The 22,762-nt window shown below is 36.8% G+C and overlaps 1 protein-coding gene across 3 annotated transcripts in view; it reads right to left on the bottom strand.

Annotated features, from left to right (window-relative positions):
- Positions 1-22,762, bottom strand: part of usp53b (ubiquitin specific peptidase 53b) — a 94,205-nt gene that overhangs the window by 37,219 nt on the left and 34,224 nt on the right. For 2 of the 3 annotated variants that reach the window (XM_062027064.1, XM_062027065.1), the window contains exons 2-8: positions 18,476-18,652; positions 14,133-14,299; positions 8,491-8,583; positions 8,249-8,383; positions 6,190-6,303; positions 6,032-6,114; positions 1,800-1,905 (exon numbers count right to left, since the gene is read on the bottom strand). In XM_062027064.1, coding sequence (XP_061883048.1) covers positions 1,800-1,905; positions 6,032-6,114; positions 6,190-6,303; positions 8,249-8,383; positions 8,491-8,583; positions 14,133-14,299; positions 18,476-18,560 — 783 coding nt within the window. In that variant the 5' untranslated portion in view covers positions 18,561-18,652. Of the gene's footprint in view, positions 1-1,799; positions 1,906-6,031; positions 6,115-6,189; positions 6,304-8,248; positions 8,384-8,490; positions 8,584-11,308; positions 14,062-14,132; positions 14,300-18,475; positions 18,653-22,762 lie in introns of those variants that run through there. The other variant, XM_062027066.1, reaches the window with a different exon arrangement.

Raw genomic sequence — 22,762 nt, 5'->3', positions numbered from 1 at the left:
GTGCTAACACTACTGTCACATTTGAATAAGAATATCTTGCTAGGTTAGCCTCCTTGCTGAAGAAAAACAAGATGATCAAACTTACAGCTGACTGACTAAGTTGGCAGAGCTATAGGCTTAATTTTAAGATGTGCAGCGAAGCCTCTTTTTTCTTGTATTTTTGCAGTGTGGATATCCTCCTTTTGTTTTTGGTTAATTTCTTTTGCCCTAGTTACACATTTCGGGAAATAAAAAGCTCTAATATGATATGCTATACACCAGTCTGGGATCATCTAGCTAGGTACAGGTCAGAGGCAATGTCATGTTAATGAGGAAGAAGGTTTGGGTTTTTCACCATACCTTAAAAGTGATCATACAAAATGTCACACGCCACATAAACATGCCCTTGGCACACTAGAGATGAGATGTGTGGCTCTCTGCCGGACCTTGAGGAGCCGTTCCTTTGAAAGAGCCGTTCAAAAGAGTGGTTCGTAATTATAGTTATTTTTTAAACGTTTAACTTTTTCTTTTTTTAATTAAATAAAACAATTACTGGTAGCAGTGGTAAGATAAAGTGTGGATCACAATAATTTCAATGTAAAAAAATATTACTTTATTGGTGGAAATTATTCTGAAATATCGACTGTAATTTTATTTTTGTTTTGTTTTTATTGTAAACATTCCTTAAAGGTGTTGCCATTTGACAGTGACATCACCTTTTTGAATTACCCAAAAAAACAGCATTTTAACAATACAAAAAAATTTACAAAAAAAAAATTAAAAAATTAAAAAAAAAAAAAAATATATATATATATATATATATATATATATATATATATATATATATATATATATATATATATATATATATATATATATATATATATATATATATATATATATATATATATATATATATATATATATATATATATATATATATATATATATATATATATATATGGATGTATAAAGTATAAATAAAACTTCAATAAAAATTAGGGCATGATAAAAAATAAAAATACAAAAAATAAACACATAAATATACTTAATAATTAAATAAAAACATTAAATAAATAAAAGTGTATCTCTATGCTGCTACGTTTTTTTTTACTCGGACTCATATGCATAAAAAAACCGGCTCCCAAACAAACGACTCGTAAGTGTTTATCAGTTCTCAACTGTCACTTAACAGAGCCATTCAAAGGACTCAAATGGTTCGCGACCGTCACATCTCTAAGGGACACATAATTGCATAATAGCGGACCTTTAAATACGCTCTTTAAACTACAGTATATAGGGCAAGTGTAAAACATTAATACTGGTTTAGCAAAGTGGAAACAGAGGGCCTAGTTTGTCCAAAGCAAAAAATAAATAAATACATATTAACTTTAGTAGCAGGCTGACAAGAAACCTGAATGCACTACTCATAATAACACAATAATAATGTTTTGTTATGTTTGCATTGCACATTTTTAAAAGAAAACTGGCAAGGCTCACAACACTGAGACAAGACAGCAGCAGCAGCAGAAGCAAATACAGATGAGAGAAAAAACAGAGGCTAAGCCCTTACTGCTATTTATATCCTAACACCATTCTGGCACCATCTCCTTCCTTCAAGTGCAGCACCACAGCAGAAAGAACAGCATGTACTCTTAAAAGTTCATTCACTCGTCATGGTGTGTCATTCCTACGGAAACGTGCAAACTGTTTAGCTGAGAGACTAAATCATTAATCGCTAGTTGGTGAACAAGCGCTCACAGGGGATTTGTTGTTTACAGGAGCTCGTAAAAGGAGCACGCAGGCAATAAATGACATACGGGGCAGCTGCGGAGGTCGCCTGTGTTGTTTGCTGCCTGCAGCAATTCTCCAAACATGTCTGACCTGAGACGCTCGGTCCTCCCCGTTGTGCGATCCACCTGTTGGCTGTAAACAGACAAACAGATGGTTGGCATTTTGGTAGACAACCCTCACTTTTGCACACTGGAGAGTAGGGATGGGTACCTTTCACACTTGATCTGATATGGTACCAATTCCTGGTACCTGGGAATCGATACCGGTACTCATAGGTACCAATTCTATATGTAAAGTACCGCGGTACTAATGAATTAAAAACAATATTATATTGCTTCTGAAAAATACCAGTTCCCTCCGCCGTGACATTACTAGTTTTAGGAACAGAGGAGCATGTACGGCAAATACTTGCAAGCAGACAAAGTGTGTAGACAGAAAAGGTAGAATGGCCGCATTTTGGCTTAAAAACTAACAATAAAGGTGAAGCTATAAAACTAAAACGGCAATCAGCAAGAGGTGCTTTTAAACATGGCTAGCTAGCGGCTAATGTCCATCCGCTGTCAGCAGTGTTATAGCTACTTCAAAATCAATAATCCTCGTCTCCATGGTGACAAATAAAGTATGTTTCTTACAAGTATCTGGTCTGGTCGTTAGCGTAAGATTACAGTTATAGAGTGACATAACTTTGTTTTACAACCACTGGAACGAAGAAAGTGAGTGTGAAGGAGAGTGATGAGAAGAAACGGATGATATTCTTTGAATAAAGAAAGGAATCATCAAAAACATGACGGAGCGTTGTCGCCAACTTGGCAGTTGGAGCGCAGCACTGCTACGAGGAGGAGTCATAACCCCAATAAAGGATGTTAGAATTATTTCTAAACAGAGGACATGTATCCATAAAAATATGGGGATGCTGCTGATGTTGTGTTTGACGGAGATGCAGCTCGAAGAAGATACCGTAAACGTCTGCTCTCCTAAGTAAATACTGTACATTATTATTACATTACGTCATAAAACTACTATAGTTGTTTGTAGTGCTTTTTATATTATTGTTTTTTTATACAATATTTGTTATCTAAAAGTTAGTTTTTCTTTTTAAAAGGCACGGTACGGGGTAAAATTGTGTTGTTTTGGGGCGGTCAAGCACCAATTAATTTAATTTCACTTCATCTAAATGGACGACGTTGATTTTAGATACAAGTGTTTGGAGTTACGAGTTCCGTCACAGAACCAATTTGTAAGTTAAACGGGTCCTATTATGCAAAACCAACTTTTCTTACCTGTTGGTACCTATTTTTGTGTATTTTGAATCCCCGTAAGTCCTCAAAAATCAAACCATGGAGGCTTGGCGGAGATATTTATGATACAATTTTGCCTCCTTCCAAACTAGCTCCAAATGAGCCCTTTGGCATTTGAGACTTTAGTGACAAATGTTGTCTTAGTTATGTCAGCAGATATTGCCATATATGGTAATGTTTTCCCCAAAGAGCTTGGCAAAACGCTGCTATTTTTATTCAGTTGTAGTTCAAAAGTTGTCGTCAAGAAGATCTTTATTGTTTTCTATCCACGTGCATACACTTGCATCCTGCGGTGTTGCAATTTCTAATACCAAGTAGTATACAGTTCTAACATATCTGTCAGTATACTCCATGTGGATGCACTAAAAACTACTGTACAACATGGCTGACAAGGTGGAGACACAGGCAAAAAGGGCTTGGCCAGGAAGAGGGCTTCCGCACATAAATAAGACCGCCCATAAAACGGCGCATCCTGAAGAGACAGTCAGAAAGTGGGCTTAAAGATGGTCTGTAAAACATACACTACCGTTCAAAAGTTTGGGGTCACCCAAACAATTTTGTGGAATAGCCTTCATTTCTAAGAACAAGAATAGACTGTCAAGTTTCAGATGAAAGTTCTCTTTTTCTGGCCATTTTGAGCGTTTAATTGACCCCACAAATGTGATGCTCCAGAAACTCAATCTGCTCAAAGGAAGGTCAGTTTTGTAGCTTCTGTAAGGAGCTAAACTGTTTTCAGATGTGTGAACATGATTGCACAAGGGTTTTTTAATCATCAATTAGCCTTCTGAGCCAATGAGCAAACACATTGTACCATTAGAACACTGGAGTGATAGTTTCTGGAAATGGGCCTCTATACACCTATGTAGATATTTCACCAAAAACTAGACATTTGCAGCTAGAATAGTCATTTACCACATTAGCAATGTATAGAGTGTATTTCTTTAAAGCTAAGACTAGTTTAAAGTTATCTTCATTGAAAAGTACAGTGCTTTTCCTTCAAAAATAAGGACATTTCAATGTGACCCCAAACTTTTGAACAGTAGTGTAATCTTTGCAAAAGTTTGACCAAAGAACCACCATTACATGTTGTGTAGACCACAAGGAAGTGTTTTAGATTTTTTTTTAAATCTGAATTCGACCCCTTTAAAGTACCCTATTTTTCGGACTATAAGGCTCACTTAAAATCCTTTCATTTTCTCAAAAACCGACAATGCACCTTATAACACGGTGCGCATAATGTACGGCATAATTCTGCTTGTGCTTACCGACCTCGAAGCTATTTTATTTGGTACATGGCGTAATGATATGTGTGACCAGTAGATAACAGTCACACCTAAGAGATATGTGTAAACTGCAAGATGACGCCTGTAAACACCACCAAAACTTTAAATGTTCCATTGAGAATATAGAACATTACACACGGTGCTCAAAAATCTGTCAAAATGTTTTTAGCACGGTAAGCTATGAAGCTGCACCGCTTGATGGATTGTCAGCGCATTAAACATACAAGTATTATTATGGTGCTTGTATAAGGACCGCAAAATGGCACCTATTAGCAGACATTATCTGGCATTTTGTTTCGCAATATTATGCAAAACCAACTTTTCTTACCTCCTGGTACCTGCTGATCTGTATTTGGTATCTGCATAAATACTGAAAATTTGCACGCGTCTGCCATTGTAGTCCATGCCGTAGTCGATAAGCTTCTTCTTTTTCTTTTTCTCTACCTTCTTATGTTGCCATTTCTAATATAAAGTAGCTTAAAGTTCTTACTTATATCTTTCAGTAGACTAGCTATCAAAGCGCTAAAAACTGTAGTGGGTTTACATTATTCACCCACAGAACTTTAGTTATTAGAGGGTTCCGGTCGGACGGTTTTCACAGGACACATTTCCGGCGTTGATGTTGCATTACTGAGCCATGGATGAGGAGATGCTGCTCCGTTATTGATTTAAGTAAAGTCTGAATGTCATTTAAACAGTTAGCTCCATCTTTTGACACTTCTTCCACTCCCGTGCTTGCATGCTACACTGCTACAACAAAGATGACGGGGAGAAGACCTGTCGAAGGTGAGCCACTTAGGTAAGACCGCCCACAAAACAGCGCATCCTGAAGAAACGCTCTGAAAGCTACTTGAAAATGGTCTGTAAAACATAATCTATGCAACACTTTCACCAAAGAATCGCCATCACATGTTACGTGGACCACAAGATAAATGATAAATAAATGATAAATGGGTTATACTTGTATAGCGCTTTTCTACCTTCAAGGTACTCAAAGCGCTTTGACAGTATTTCCACATTCACCCAATCACACACACATTCACACACTGATGGCGGGAGCTGCCATGCAAGGCGCTAACCAGCAGCCATCAGGAGCAAGGGTGAAGTGTCTTGCCCAAGGACACAACGGACGTGACTAGGATGGTAGAAGGTGGGGATTGAACCCCAGCAACCCTCCGATTGCTGGCACGGCCACTCTACCAACTTCGCCACGCCGTGTGTTTTAAATTTAGAAAAAAATCATAATATGACCCCTGTATGCGCCTTATAATCCGGTGCGCCTTTTGTATGAAAATAGACCTGAATAGACACGCTCATTTATATCCGGTGCGCCCTATAGTCCGAAAAATACGGAACTACTGTAGTCCACTAGCTAAAATGTGTTCAGACAAACAAACATAAATATAACATGCTGCTTTTCTTTTCACTAATCTACGATCAAGTCAAAATTTAATTACAATTTTTATTGTCAGTCAAAGCTGATTATTGTTATTATATCCGTAAAACCAGATTTCAAGATTTGTTTTTGATAAATTGTGCAGGTGTACCAAGAACAGACACTGTGACTGTACAGGCTCCATTAAATGAATATATTGTACACAACGTTTTGTGTTGATAAAACTGTACAAGCAGTAGTTTGTGCACTTTGGCCTATATTTTATTTTTAAAAGTACCCACCATAGAGCAGTGGTTGAGACGTAGTGTACTAACTCTGTGAACGGGTGAGGGTCTGATGACGCACCGCAGCAGCGGCACACAAACTGCAACAAAAAAGGTTGACATAATTACACCAATTTAGGAGTACGGGGGGTGGAGAAGACAAATTAAAATGTTACCTGTTCATAAAGCATCATTGCAAATTTCTGATGAGTAATGCAGGATTTGGATGAACAGGAATCTGTCGCAGTGTCTGAGACAATGTGCAGATGAATGCGCTCCAAGATGTTTTCCTGATGAGAAAGAGCGGGGATGGTTAGTTTTAGGGGTGTGAATCTTTGGGCACCTAAAGATTCGATCCGATACAGAATCCATTCTTGATTCAACACAATCCGTGATTGAAATTCAAAACAATTCTCGCAATGTAATATTCGGTATGACAATTATAATGAAACTTTCCAAAAGAGGTTACAGGTAAAAAAAATTCCTTCTGGTTGCCTGAAAACGACACACACACACACACACACACACACACATCCATACATATCGTTTATGAACTCATAATGTTCAAAAATAAGTTTAAAAAAAGTTTTTAAAAAAAATACATATATATATATATATATATATATATATATATATATATATATATATATATATATATATATATATATATATATATATATATATATATACACATATATATACATATATACATATACATACACATATATATATATATATATACACATATATATACATATATACATATACATACACATATATATATATATATACATATACATATACATATATACATATACATTATATATATATATATATATATATATATATATATATATATATATATATATATATATATATATATATATATATATATATATATATATATATATATATATATATATACATACACATATATATACATATATACATATACATACACATATATATATATATACATATACATATATACATATACATTATATATATATATATATATATATATATATATATATATTTATGTATATATATATATATATATATATATACATATATATATATATATATATATATATATATATATATATATATATATATATATATATATATATAAATGTATATGTACGAGTCATACCAAAGACTATAAAAATGGGACCCGTTTCCTCCCTGCTTGGCACTCAGAATCAAAAGTTGGAGTTGGGGGTTAAATCACCAAAATGATTCCCGGGCGCGGCGCCGCTGCTGCCCACTGCTCCCCAAGGGGATGGGTCAAATGCAGAGGACAAATTTCACCACATCTAGTGTGTGTGTGACAATCATTGGTACTTTAATCTTTAATCTTTAATCTTTAATATATTTTTTTTACTTTATTTTTGAACATTATGAGTCGACTTAGAATTGTGATGAACAAAAATCGCGATTCGAATGTAAATCGATTTTTTTGTGCACCCCTATTACAGTAGGAAAGGGATTCATATGGCCCCATTTGTTGGATTCATATGGCCCCATTTGTTGCCGTTTACCTAACACATGAAACGTGACAAATTGACTGTTGAATACCTTAAAATGTGTTTTGTGGCAATTCCAACTTTGACCACAGCGGCAGTTGCTATATAGAGTGGCGCTTTCTATCATTTTCAGCAGACTGCATTGCAAATTGATTAACCCACCCCCTTCCTTTCAACACGAGATCCACCCAGGAATGGAGCCATATGAATGAATTCCCTGCTATGACATTGACTCCACGTGCTCCACTAAAAGGCAGTAGAACCATGTGACTTGTCCAAGCCAATCATCAAAGAAATAATAATGGAAAAGTTGTAATATCAAATACAAAGATGTTTTGTGAGTATAAATATAATTGTATGAGAAAATTATGAAAGAAAATATGCATGAAAATGTTCCCTACTGCATTATTGCCAACTTACCCTGTCCTATCTTTGCTGTGTGGGGCATTAAAGTGAGTGCATAAAACATTTGAAACAACAAGTGGTCATGCAAGATGTGACTTACTGTAATTATATATATTCTGGTTTAATTTAGCTAGCTCGCCAATACAGTATGAAGTGCTATTGTGGAATCCCACTGACTGATTTCCATTTTGAGAGGAACACCAGCGAGTGAGTACTGTAGTGTTTATGGTCGGCTCCATGCAAATTCACTTCCATTTTAAAAGCCCACAGAGTTTTAAGAGCCATAGGTACTGTGTCAACATACAAAGCACTCGGCAGCGTCGTCCATGAGGCCAAGTTGGAAGCGTTGCTCGTCCTTGAATGTTTCGGCGAGGGCGTTCCGCAGGCTGTCCGATTGCAGCACACGCTCACGACTCTGCTGGAACTGGCTGAATATGCTCTGAAAGCCAAGATAAAAAAAACAAAAAAAAACATAACTCGTCAGTAAAGCTACCATAGTAACGTTTAGCAACACATTACCAACGACCAGGTGTAACTGCAACAAACCTTCAATGCGCAGAAAATGCAGGAATCACCAAGGCAAAAGTGCCCGGAAAGGTGCCGCAAACTTCTCCTGAAAATGTCCAGCTGCCAAAGCACCTTGAAGGGATGGACAACACTGTAAGTGCTATGATTTTCCCATGATGGACAATATTGTAAGCAATATGATCTTCCCATGATGGACAATGCTGTCAATGCTATGATCGTCCCATGATGGACAATACTTTGAGTGCTATAATCTTCCTATGAGGGACAATGTTGTAAGTGCTATGATCTTCCTATGAGGGACTATAGGCCTACTGTAAGTGTTATATTTGTCCAATGATGGACAATACTAGGGATGTCCGATATTATCGGACGATAAATGCTTTAAAATGTGATATTGGAAATGATTGGTATCGGTTTCAAAAAGTAAAATTTATGTCTTTTTAAAACGCCGCTGTACGGAGTGGTACACGGACCTAGGGAGAAGTACAGAGCGCCAATAAACCTTAAAGGCACTGCCTTTGCATGCCGGCCCAATCACATAATATTTACGGCTTTTCACACACACAAGTGAATGCAAGGCATAGTTGGTCAACAGCCATACAGGTCACACTGAGGGTAGCCGTATAAACAACGTTAACACTGTTACAAATATGCGCCACACTGTGAACCCACACCAAACAAGAATGACAAACACATTTCGGGAGAACATCCGCACCGTAACAAAACATAAACACAACAGAACAAATACCCAGAACCCCTTGCAGCACTAACTCTTCCGGGACGCTACAATATACACCCCCGCTACCCCCCCCACCCCCTCCACCCCCCAACCCCGCCCAACTCAACCTCATGTCCCAAATTCGAAGCTGCTGTTTTGAGGCATGTTAAAAAAAAGAATGCACTTTGTGACTTCAATAATAAATATGGCAGTGCCATGTTGGCATTTTTTCCCATAACTTGAGTTGATTTATTTTGGAAAACCTTGTTACATTGTTTAATGCATCCAGCGGGGCATCACAACAAAATTAGGCATAATAATGTGTTAATTCCACGACAGTATATATCGGTATCGGTTGATATCGGAATCGGTAATTAAGAGTTGGACAATATCGGAATATCGGCAAAAAGCCATTATCGGACATCTCTAGACAATACTGTAAGTAATTGTAACTGTAAACCTTATGACATGATTTTTGTACAGTATTGTAACATTTATCATTCAGAAAAGACTAAAATAATCACAGGTCCCCCTTAAAAATGCTAAAACCAAAACACGGTCACCGAAGAATGCTAACATATTTGAAAAAAATCATCAACATTTCAGCTTTGTGTTGTAGGCGACAGAGAAAATTAGCGCAATCTGGCTCCCCGACATGCCTTGCGCCATCTTCGTAAAGGGTAGTTGAAGTTACGTGTAATTGTTAGCCTTAGTTATCAATTATTATCTTTTCCCGTAGTAGTATTGTTTGTATGGGTTATCTACGTGTTGCCGCGTGCTAGTTTATTTCATGACAGTGTGCATTAAACTGGTATGTTTAGTAATAACATCATGCCATTTTAAAATGCTTTGTCAAGTTGCTTGTGAGTTAAATTAATTAATTATATCTTCCAAAAGATAAATGTCGCTGCCTGCAGGCTTAATTAAAATTACCCCTGGGCTGCACATAGAACAACCCTGACTTAGTAAAAATGTTTTGTCCACATTGTGTTGCCGTACTACTTGAGTTTTTAGATCAGGAAGTGACAGTAGGTTGTACGGTATACCGGTACTAATAAAGTACCACAATACTAAAGACTTTAAAAAGTTACTATACTGCTTTTGAAAAACACCGGTACTTTTTCTTTCCATGAGCCTAAAGGCACGCCATGGTGACATTGCTGGTCATATGAGCCGAGGCAGACGTAAGTCAACACACACACAGAGCACTTACAAGCGGAAACAGTGTGGAGACAGGAGAGGGAGAATGGACGCATTTTGGCTTAAAAACTAACAATAAAGGTGACGTTGTAAACAATGACGCACAAAGCGGTGCTTTAAAACACAGCTAGCTGGAGACTAGCATCCCTCTACAGTGTTTTAGCTACTTCTAAATCACTAATCCTCGCCTCCATAGTGACAAATAAACTACAGTTTTTACAAATATCATCCCTGCAGGATGAAGAATAGGTAAACATGCTTTGCTACACATTGTGGGAAAATACAATAGCTAACCGCTTATAGCAAACTAGCGCTCCTAAATGTTAACAAATGGGTGGATGTATTCAAATATCCACTGTAACGATACCAAGTACAAGAGCTATATATAGTCAATGCAATGATTTCATCAATATTTTTAACTATCACAACATTTTTTGCTATTTTTTTATCGTTTACAAATTCAGAAAATATGTCCCTGGACACAGGAGGCCTCTAACTATGACCAATGTATGACCCTGTAACTACTTGGTATTGGATCGATACCTACATTTGCAGTATCAACCAAAACATGTCAAAAGTATCCAAAAAACAGAAGATTGAGTGCTGACTATATTTTAACAGAAATGTAGATAGAAAATGTTAAAACAGAAAGTGTCATGGCCCGGGCGCATTCCTATGCGCATTCATCCGTGCGCTCCATCGAACGCACGTCCAAGCGCGCGCCTGCGTGCACCACTCCGGCTGCAGCAGGCGGCTGCATTCAATCATCAATCAGTCATCACTCAACACACCTGTCGCTGATAAGCTCCCTTAAGCCAGAGCAGACCTGCGTTCCGGGCCAGAACGTAGTATCCTGTTCCGTACAGTAAGCCGAAACGTCCAAATCTATGCACACTCTCTCTCTCCGTGTTTCCCCACCTCTGTGCTCATTGTGTGTTGTCCTGTGTCTTCGCTTCCCGGATTCAAGCTGTGTTTCTATGGCTCCCTGGATTCCCTCTGGTCCCCTTGCTGCCTTCCTGGATCTCGACCTCCCGCCTGGACACGGACTCTGACGCCTCGCTCCTGCCCTCGACCTCACGCCTGCTCACGGACCTCCGAGCTTGTCTTGCCCCCTTGGACTTCCGCACCTCGCTCAACACTACCGGTAACACTCAACAGCTAATCTCTATACATAGTCGCACACACACACATTTGGATTAGTTTAACACTTCATGTCTTATTGTACATATTTAAGTAAATAGAGCTAAACGACGTCCCTGAATTCTGTGCCGTCTTCTCCCCCCTGTATCGTAACAGAAAGTAATCAGATATTAACAGTAAATGAAGAAGTAGATTAAGATTCCATCTATCTATCGATTATATACCGTGTGTGCCTCATAATTTTGACAAAATAATAGAATGGGAAATTACACAATATGTTACTGCATACGTCAGCAGACTAATTAGGAACCTTTGAAACCAGTTTGCTTACTTATCACTAAAAATAAGTTGTGCAGTCTGTTGACAATGTTATTTAATGCCATTTTATTCCAGTGTTCGAAAAGTTTTATGAGTGCAATAAAAAACATATGTTTAATATACCATAAGATTTCCTGTAAAAATAAGTGGTCCCCTTTATTGTGGTACCGCTAGATATTGGGACAACACTACAGTATACATGAATGAATGAAATTAGTTTATTTCGGTCATATAATCAACCATTTTGTGTGATTAATTTAACAGCACAGATTATACATATTAACAATCATTTACTACATACACACACAAAAAGAAAAAGAATGACCAAAAAAGGAATAGGCTGGAGCCAAGGCTTATATTTGCCTATCCTATACATTCACTGAAAATTAGATTGGCTGGAACATCAACGTTCAAAAAAATCAATGGGATGAAAGTAATCGTTGCTATATTTTGTAATTTTCCGCTATTTCACCTTTCAAGGCTTTCTTAAACCTTAACAAAGAACTACATGTCTTCAACTCATCACTGAGCTTGTTCCACCATTTAACTCCTAAAACTGAAATACATTTGTATTTTATATTCGTTCTTACTTTACATATTTCAAAAATCCATATCCCCGTAATATATAGTTGTCTCCTCTTAATTTAAATAACCTAAGAATACAAACTGGAAAACATTGTTTTTAAAAACACAATCTGAAAATTTTAACACATTAGAACTTATGAATAATGGATTGGTAGGTTCACAGTTACACGCTTTGTGTATTATTCTATTTACCCTTTTTTGAAGTTTAATTATTGGGTCTAAGTTTGTTTTATAAACATTTCCCCAAACTTCAACACAATATGTTAGATATGGAAATATAAAACAATAATATAACATTTGCTGTTCAGCATGTGTCTTACTTTATAAAGAATAGCAATGGATTTGGACATTTTTCCCTTTATATAGTCAATCTGCGGTTTCCAACATAATTTTGGATCAATTATTATTCCCAAGAACTTACTTTCATATACTCTATCAATTTCCACTTAATTTAATTAAAATGTTGCTTCACAATTTGTCCTTGCACCACTAGAGTGTCCGCCCTGAGATCGGTAGGTCGTGAGTTCAAACCCCGGCCGAGTCATACCAAAGACTATAAAAATGGGACCCATTACCTCCCTGCTTGGCACTCAGCATCAAAAGGTTGGAATTGGGGGTTAAATCACCAAAAAAGGCCACCGCTGCTGCTCACTGCTCTCCTCACCTCCAAGGGGGTGAGGGTGATGGGTCAAATGCAGAAGATAATCTAACCACACCTAGTGTGTGTGTGTGACAATCATTGGTACCGTATTTTTCGGAGTATAAGTCGCACCGGCCGAAAATGCATAACAAAGAAGGAAAAAAACATATATAAGTCGCACTGGAGTATAAGTCGCATTTTTGGGGGAAATTTATTTGATAAAACCCAACACCAAGAATAGACATTTGAAAGGCAATTTAAAATAAATAAAGAATAGTGAACAACAGGCTGAATAAGTGTATGTTATATGACGCATAAATAACCAACTGAGAACGTGCCTGGTATGTTAACGTAACATATTATGGTAAGAGTCATTCAAATAACTATAACATATAGAACATGCTATACGTTTACCAAACAATCTGTCACTCCTAATCGCTAAATCCCATGAAATCTTATACGTCTAGTCTCTTAAGTGAATGAGCTAAATAATATTATTTGATATTTTATGGTAATGTGTTAGTAATTACACACATAAGTCGCTCCTGAGTATAAGTCGCACCCCCAGCCAAACTATGAAAAAAACTGCGACTTATAGTCCGAAAAATACGGTACTTTAACTTTTTTTTTTTGAACACCATAAATTTAGTTTTCTTATCATTTAATGATAACTTATTAATATCAAACCATTTTTTAGCTGAAGCAACTCAACTTCAATTATCCTCAACACTTCCTTCAAGTCTTCTCCTGAACAATATACATTTGTATCATCTGCAAACATAATACATTTGAATTTATTAGACACATTGTCAAATTACTGTTGTTGCTGCTGTACAATGATTGAGCAATTACAATTTCAAAGTGCCCAAAAAGTGCACATTTCAGTAACAAAAACTAACATTTAGTCAGCAATGGCGAGCTAGCCTGACAGCCCAAAAGCTACAAGCAGCAAACTAGCTAACTTGTACAACATAACATGAATGAAGGACTAAACAGTATTATATATCGTTATGAATGGAGGACTAAGCAGAATTATATATTGTTATATAGCGGGTTTACCTGAACAGCGCTGTTTAGGAAGCAGCTATTCTGTCCCGGTTCATTCAGGAGGCCTTTGGTGAGTGCGAGAGACAACATGCTGCCAGGCTGGTAAGATTTCTTCAAGCCTCCTCCACCTCCGGGTTTCTTAAACATCTTAACCCATGCCATTGGGTTAGAGCTCGCAGCTGTGGAGGGGAGACAACAAGGGATAAACATAAAAATGTATAACTATAGACTTTTTATGATGAAAATTGGTCTGTTTAAACCAGGGGTGTCCTAACTTTTTCTACTGAGGTCGGCAGGCAGAAGAATGAAAAAAATTGCGGCGGCCATTTTGTACATTAAAAAAAATGCTAAAACCAATTCAATAAAGGATAGTATACTTTAAATTAGGTAAGGATCGACATCTTAGCATTGTGTTATAGGTGACGAAGCAAATTAGTACAATATAAATTATTATGCATTGGATTTATAGTTAGAATATGTAAAGGGCCCCTTCTAGACACCCCTTATTTAAATCACAGACATGTTGAAAATACACTTGCTGGATACTGACTGCAGTTTTACGGCAGGCCTTTTTCCTAGACAAAATACCCAATGATACATAAGGACAAAAACATTAGTAGTGATGTGCGGCTCAACACTAGAATATCGATACCAGATCTTTATGCTCTACACTGCAAAAAGTCAGTGTTCAAAAACAAAGAAAAAAAACACCAAAATTTGCGGTATTTTACTTGAACTAAGCAAAATTATCTGACAATAGAGCAAGAAATTTTGGCTTGTCAAGACTTTCCAAAACAAGTAAAATTAGCTAACCTCAATGAACCCCAAAATACCTTAAAATAAGTATATTCTCACTAATAACAAGTGCACTTTTCTTGATAGAAAAAAAAAAAATGAAACCTTTTTTCTCAGTATGTTGAAAAATATTCTTAAAATAAATAAATGCTAGTGCCATTATCTTGACATAATGATATGTGCTCAGCATTACATTTCTTGAAACCAGCAAACTTAAACTAAAAACTTGTTTTTTTTCTTAATGGAAGGCAACAAGGCAACCGCTTGTTACTCTCGGGGTCTACTAGCCGCTCAGGCAAATCATATTGTCTAAAAAGGCATTTTCCCATCCATAACATGACATCATCGCGCCAAGTGTGTGCTCTTTCAGTCAATTAGTGCGCAAGGAATATATATATATATATATATATATATATATATATATATATATATATATATATATATATATATATATATATATATATATATATATATATATATATATATATATATATATATATATATATATATATATATACAGTATTTTTATTTTTTATTTTTTTATTTTTTATTTATTATTTTTATTTTATCTTTTTTATTTATTTATTTATTTATTTATTTATTTTTTTACAGCCCGGCCCCCGGCCAGTTTTTTTTTAATTGTAATTTTGAAGAATTTATCTGAATGTGCATGAGCTATTTCTGTTCAAAATTGTTTGAAATGTCAACTGTTTAAATATTAACTGTCAGTTTACTGTAGTGTGCCAACTGTACTACTATAAGAGTACATCTTTTCTATTGTTTCATTGAAAATAAAACAGCAAAGTCCATTTGGCTGTTATCTGTTTTATTTATGAGACACAATTGTGTCAAAGTAATGATTTTTTATTTCATACTTGAAATAAGAAATTAATACTTTGAAAAAGCAGTTTTATACTTGTGAGTGTTGATGACACAGCTTTGCAACAGTTGATATTCTAGTTTCAAGCATGTTTTACTCAATATACTGTAGGTCATAAAAACTCAGCAACAAGCTGTAATATCTTACTCAGATAATTTAGGACCAAAACACTTAAAACAAGTAAAACACTCTATGATCAAATCTGCTTAGTGAGAAGAATTATCTTATCAGACAAAAAATAAGCAAATATTACCCTTATTAATCTTACTTAGATTTCAGTTTTTGCAGTGTAATATCAATTCTCAAATCAAAATAGCGATACTTTTGATACTTCAGTTACTTGAGAATATATATATCATTACCAGGAACTAATGTTGTCCCGGTACCAACATTATTTCGATACTTTTCAGTACTTTTCGATACTTTTCTAAATAAAGGGGACCACAAAAAATTGCATTATTGGCTATATTTTACCAAAAAATCTTACAGTACATTAAACATATGTTTCTTATTGCAAGTTTGTCCTTAAATAAAATAGTGAACATGCAAGACAAGTTGTATTTTATTAGTAAGTAAGCAAACAAAGGCTCCTAATTAGTCTGCTGATGTATGCAGTAACATATTGTCATTTTCCATTCTATTATTTTGTCAACATTATAAAGGATAAGTGGTAGAAAATGAATTAATAATCTACTTGTTCATTTACTGTTAATATCAGCTTACTTTCTCTTTTAACAAGTTCTATCTACACTTCTGTTAAAATGTAATAATCATTTATTCTTCTGTTGTTTGGATGATTTACATTAGTTTTGGATAATACCACAAATTTGGGTATCAATCCGATACCAAGTCGTTACAGGATCATACATTGGTCATATTCAAAGTCCTCATGTGTCCAGGGACATATTTCCTGAGTTTATAAACATAATATTAAAAAAAAAACGAAAGAAGATGTTGTGATGCAAAAAATATTGATGTAATCATAGTAGTATCGTCTAGATATGCTCTTGTACTTGGTATCATTATCCTAGATGTCAGGTGTAAATCCACCAATGGCGTTTGTTTACATTTTGACGCCGGTGAGCTACGGTGTGTCGTAAAGCATGTTTAGCTATTCCTCGTCCTGCAGGGATGATACTTTGTCACCATGGAGGCGAGGATTAGTGATTTAGAAGTAGCTAGACTATAAAAATGGGACCCATTACCTCCCTGCTTGGCACTCAGCATCAAGGGTTGGAATTGGGGGTAAAACCACCAAAAATGATTCCCGGGCACGGCCACCGCTGCTGCCCACTGCCCACTGCCCCCCTCACCTCCCAGAGGGTGATCAAGGGTGATGGGTCAAATGCAGAGAATAATTTCGCCACACCTAGTGTGTGTGTGTGACTATCATTGGTACTTTAACTTTAACTTTTAAAACACTGCCGACACCGGCTGGACTTTAGCCGCTAGCTCGCCAGCCATGTCTTAAAGCACCTTTTCCTGAGAGCGTTTCAGTGTTATAACTTCACCTTTATTGTTAGTTTTTTTAAGCCAAAATGCATCCGTTCTCCCTTTTCGGTCCACATACATTGTCTGTTTGTAAGTACTCCGTGATTGTGCGCTACCGAACATGGTCGTCTGCTCGTAAACAAGCAATGACATGACGTGACGATGACGGGAGGGGGGGGTGGACCGGTACTTTTCTGATGCAGTATAGTACCGAATAGGATTCATTAGTATCACGGTACTATACTAATACCGGTATACTGTACAACCCTAATATATATATATACACTACCGTTCAAAAGTTTGGGGTCACCCAAACAATTTTGTGGAATAGCCTTCATTTCTAAGAACAAGAATAGACTGTCGAGTTTCAGATGAAAGTTCTCTTTTTCTGGCCATTTTGAGCGTTTAATTGACGCCACAAATGCGATGCTCCAGAAACTCAATCTGCTCAAAGGAAGGTCAGTTTTGTAGCTTCTGTAACGAGCTAAACTGTTTTCAGATGTGTGAACATGATTGCACAAGGGTTTTCTAATCATCAATTAGCCTTCTGAGCCAATGAGCAAACACATTGTAACATTAGAACACTGGAGTGATAGTTGCTGAAAATGGGCCTCTATACACCTATGTAGATATTGCACCAAAAAACAGACATTTGCAGCTAGAATAGTCATTTACCACATTAGCAATGTATAGAGTGTATTTCTTTAAAGTTAAGACTATTTTAAAGTTATCTTCATTGAAAAGTACAGTGCTTTTCCTTCAAAAATAAGGACATTTCAATGTGACCCCAAACTTTTGAACGGTAGTGTATTTCACACTCTTTGAGCGGTATTCATTGTTTAAAAAAAAAAGAGTTGCATTTCAAGGAGTGTTATCATTATAGTACAAATAGTGTTTACTTAAAGGCGTGTCCTGCCTGCACCAATATGGCTGCTGCATGTTTTCTAGCATTGGTCCAAAGCAGGCAGTGTGGCCCAAACATGCTAATATTCAATCTTGTACAAATTATTGCTGCTTCACTGGCACCTCAGCAGGGTTATGGTCATCATCGCTGCATGGCACTGTGAACCATGGCGCCATAACAAGTTGACATTGATAGAAGTTCATCTTGGACACCGTTTTTATTACATCACTAATGCAAATGAGTGAACTGGACGTGTGCCAGATGAATCATTGTCATATCCTTTACCTTCTCCGGACTGCGGGGGGGACTTGCTGCCGTTGGACATGCCGGGCTGGTGCAGTGCTTTGGCCTTTGGCTCCGTCCATTTCATCCCCACGCTCCTGCCGAGCGCTTTGTTGAAAGCATGGTCACGATCAGCCACAGGGCATCTTCATACATGCGCTTCTAGACATTGAAGAGCCACTAAAACATAGAGGGGTAGAAAAAAAAAGTGTTAAAAATTAACAAAGTATTAACTAATGTTCACAACAGATTATTTTCTTGCAATCACTGTTCGAACAATTCATAATAATACCTCCATTGTGGAAAAAAAAAACTTTACAGTACGGTTTTGAGGTCATGCTTCTATTCAAACTTGTCACATTTAAGTCTGTGTAAACATGAGAAGCATGAGGCAAATTTACATTGCAGTTGTAAACTAAATACTTTTAAAGTCCTAAAATTGATTGTGGTTAACTTCTATTTACACATCTATGACAGTTAAGAGGTTAAAAAGGCACCCTACTAAAACTAATTATTGGAAAATATTCATTTGAAAAACTGTTGGAAAATTTTTGGGGGTTCTGAATCGTATGTATTATGGTTAAAGTCGGGCCTCGATTCATGTTCCTCATTCCAATTCCGGTTTGTCGCTTAGATTCCGGTTCCCAACGATTCACCATTCCAAATCTTTCAAGGGCAGGGTCAAAAATGTACTAGTCTCATGGGGCTATTTTCAACCAGTATATCAATATCAATCCATTGAACTTGAATATAAATGTTATGAAGTTTCCTTCCACAGAAGTACACTCTCACAAAAGTGGCATTTTACTTTGAAAACCTCAAAGAAAACAAACATGTACACATATCCTGTTGTGAATGTATTCGAGATAGTGGTGTTACAATCAGGGTTTTATGCTGCCCATTCCGATCACTGTTGAGTCAAATTGGCCGATACTATTTTTTTTTTGTGACTTTTTTTTAGTAATGTCTTAACCATTTTATATAGTTTTTTAGATGCTTTTATGAGCCTACTTTTTTTTTTTATAGTTTTAAAACCTGTTAGATGTGCTCATTCGTTTTATTACACCATTTTTAGGTCAGTCTTTGTAATTTTATTTTACCAAACTTGTACAACGCTTTAGGGCAGCTTAATCAGAATCAAAATAGTTTTATTGCCATTGTTTGAGAACGGGTTCACAAACTAGGAATTTTGTAGTAGTAGTTTAAAGGTGCGTTACAATTAAACCTTGACCTTGATACTGATCACATGTATTTACCTTAATAAAAAAATAAAAACATGTATAGTGCGTGCTATTGACAGTGTAACAATGTCAACACAATATTTAAACCAGTCCCTTATTTTCTTTAATTACATACATTTATTTAATCAAAACAAAGTCAATAGTAAACAATAAACAAAAGCAAAAACTACTACCTACTCCTCATTACACTGCTTAGGTTTTTGTTCTCAACGTTAGCAAAAACCAAAGAAATTCAAATGAAATTGTGAGAAAATAACAATATAAGTATAATCACTTTAATATCAATCATATACTGATATTATCCGTGGTATCAACACTGTCGATTTATGGATCGATTTGTCTTCCTCTTACAACAGAACAACATTGTTGTTATATTATCCTCTCTCTAACTAATCAACTTGTTAATATCTGCTTACTTTCTTTTGGACGATTGTGGGACAATCGTAGAAACCGATCTGGTTCCTATCGATGCTCGTTACCCAACCCTAATTATAGTATTATAAATCAGAATATGAATGGAAAAAATAATTGTAAAAATGTCCAGGAAACTACAATAGACATCATTTTATACGTGATAAAATTAAGACCAAAAGCTAATATATTTTATGCATCTTAATATTAAAAAGCGGTAACCTTATTTTTACTCTTGCGTGGCAGTTAGGAATGTTTAAATGGTACAATGTCAGTCTCTAAAATAAAAAGGTTTTCATTGGTTCTTAATTCATAATTCCTACATTTGGAACATAAAACCGTCATCCCAAAGGAACACTTGTTTAAAAAACAATACCTGTAGAATTTCAAAGGCCTTTTATCCATCTATTCTTTATTTATTTTTTATGTTTGTGATTGTCGCAGCTTAAAATTACAAATTTTGCAGCAGCTTTTTCAGAAAGTTTCGTCAGAAGTTGCGATGCTTTTTTTAATAACATCAGCTTGAGATTTTTATGAATTTGGGATCAATGTTTGAAGTGTTCATAGTAACCTTTACCACAAAGAATGTACAGGGTTTCAACAAATCTAACTAAATATCATTTATTTGCACACAAATGTGGGCAGAGTTTGGAAAACAAATATTGACTACACAGATTAACAAAGCCACCAAATGGCAGTTAAAGCAGATCTCTCAACACATTGTCAAATTGCTATAAAAACAAACAATATCAAAGGATCCCTTATTGCCAGCAGTCTGTTCCGTCTTCTACAAGTTGCAAACACTCTCTGTGTATGTTTTTTTAGTTGAAAACCTTTTGTTTATATTCCAACACGTTGCTTTTGTTGGGTAATTGTTGAGAGAGATCTACAGATGTCACTTTTGTTGTTTAATGAGAGACTATACGACTGCCAAGCGCCAATACATGTCCACATCTCTGTCAATGTCAAAGTAAGGACATGGGTGTGCTAAATGTTAACATAGCACATTACCCAAAATGCTTAGCGCTCTAGACGAAAACCAGGAAAGGGTCAGAGCATTGGGAAAATATGAGGATTGTGTCGTTAGAGCAGTCCTTCTCAAATAAAGGGTCGGGCCTGGGGAACATGCTTTATCAGGATCATGCCGTATCATGCTTCAAACTCCAATTCAAAAAAGTTGTGCAATACAAAATGTGCTCATTGTACCCATTAATCATCATCATCACAAACTGTTTTATTCATTTTTGTTTTGTAGGTTAAACTGTTTTATATATTGTGCTTCTGAGCTAATGTTGATGATCAATTTAGAGTTTATAAATACATTTTTTCCTATCAAATGGTTTAAGTCAGTCAAAACATTTTCATAGTTTAAATCAGGACTTTTGTTTTTAATATCAGGCAAATTGCACTTAAAATATGTTCTGTTACAGACTAAAACAATGTTAATAAAGTTATTATTTGTTGTAATTTGAACTATATTTATTTATTTTTTATTTAATGTTAATAAGCCCGAAGCAGCTGAGATAGGCTCCAGCACCAACCGCAAATAAGAATGGGACAAGCGGTAGAAAATGGATGGATGGATGGAAGGATATTGTTACGATTTCGTATAGTGCGGAATCCAAGAGGCAGGACAAGAGACCAATTCAAAGTCTTTATTTCAAGGAGGAATTTAAAAAAAGGCGATGGTGGCGAAGGAGGGAGCACACCATGGAAAACACAACACACATGTACTGGTGGTCATACCGGGCACAGCTGGGCCAACCGTACAGGAGGGAGACGTCAGTGCCAACGCGGGAAGGAGCGAGTCACAGGAAAAAAGCCAGCGGCGAAAAATGACGTCTGAACAGGAACGGGAGCGTTAGGCATGTGGAACCGACGCCTCCCAGCTGCCTCTAGTCAGCTTTAAATAGCCCTGCTGTAATTAGTGGCCGGTGTGCCCAGAATCAATGCCACCTGAGGATCGTCCGACTGTAGGACGAGAGAGAGAGAGAGGCGAGGAGAGCGAACACACCAGACAGCAGGTAATCATCACAGTACCCCCCACCTCCTTGACAAAAGCCTCATAGCGGCTTACCTGGCTTCTCTGGAAAACGGTGATAGAACTCGGAGGAGACGTGGGTCGAGGATGAGGGACCTAGCGACCCACGAGCGCTCCTCAGGATCGTACCCCTCCCAGCCAACCAGTAACTGGAATCCCCTGCCCCTCTTTCTCAAATCCAAGATGGCCTTGACTGTGAATGCAGGGTGGTTGTCGATAAGCCTAGGAGGAGGGGGCGGCACCTCCAGAGGGCTCAGGGGGCTTGAGGCTACTGGCTTGATGCGAGAGACATGGAAGATCGGGTTGCACTTGAGGAAATCCGGGAGGCGAAGCTTGACTGCGACGCGGTTAATGATCCTGATGATGTGGTATGGGCCGATGAATCTGGGGGTCAGCTTCTTGGAGTCTGTAGCAAGAAGCAGGTCACGGTAAGAGAGCCATACTTTTTGACCCACCTGGTAGTCTGGTGCAGGCGTGCGATGACGGTTAGCATGACATTGGTTCCGTTCACAGGTTCTGGTCAGCGCGGCTCTTGTGTTGCGCCATGTTAGACATGCTCGGTGCAGGTGGGACGACACGGAAGGGACCATGACCTCT

This window comes from Entelurus aequoreus, linkage group LG18 (genome assembly GCF_033978785.1).
Source record: "Entelurus aequoreus isolate RoL-2023_Sb linkage group LG18, RoL_Eaeq_v1.1, whole genome shotgun sequence".
Lineage (NCBI taxonomy): Eukaryota > Metazoa > Chordata > Actinopteri > Syngnathiformes > Syngnathidae > Entelurus > Entelurus aequoreus.
The sequence above is the reverse complement of the archived record's forward strand: the minus strand, read 5'-3'. Positions and strand labels throughout refer to the sequence as shown.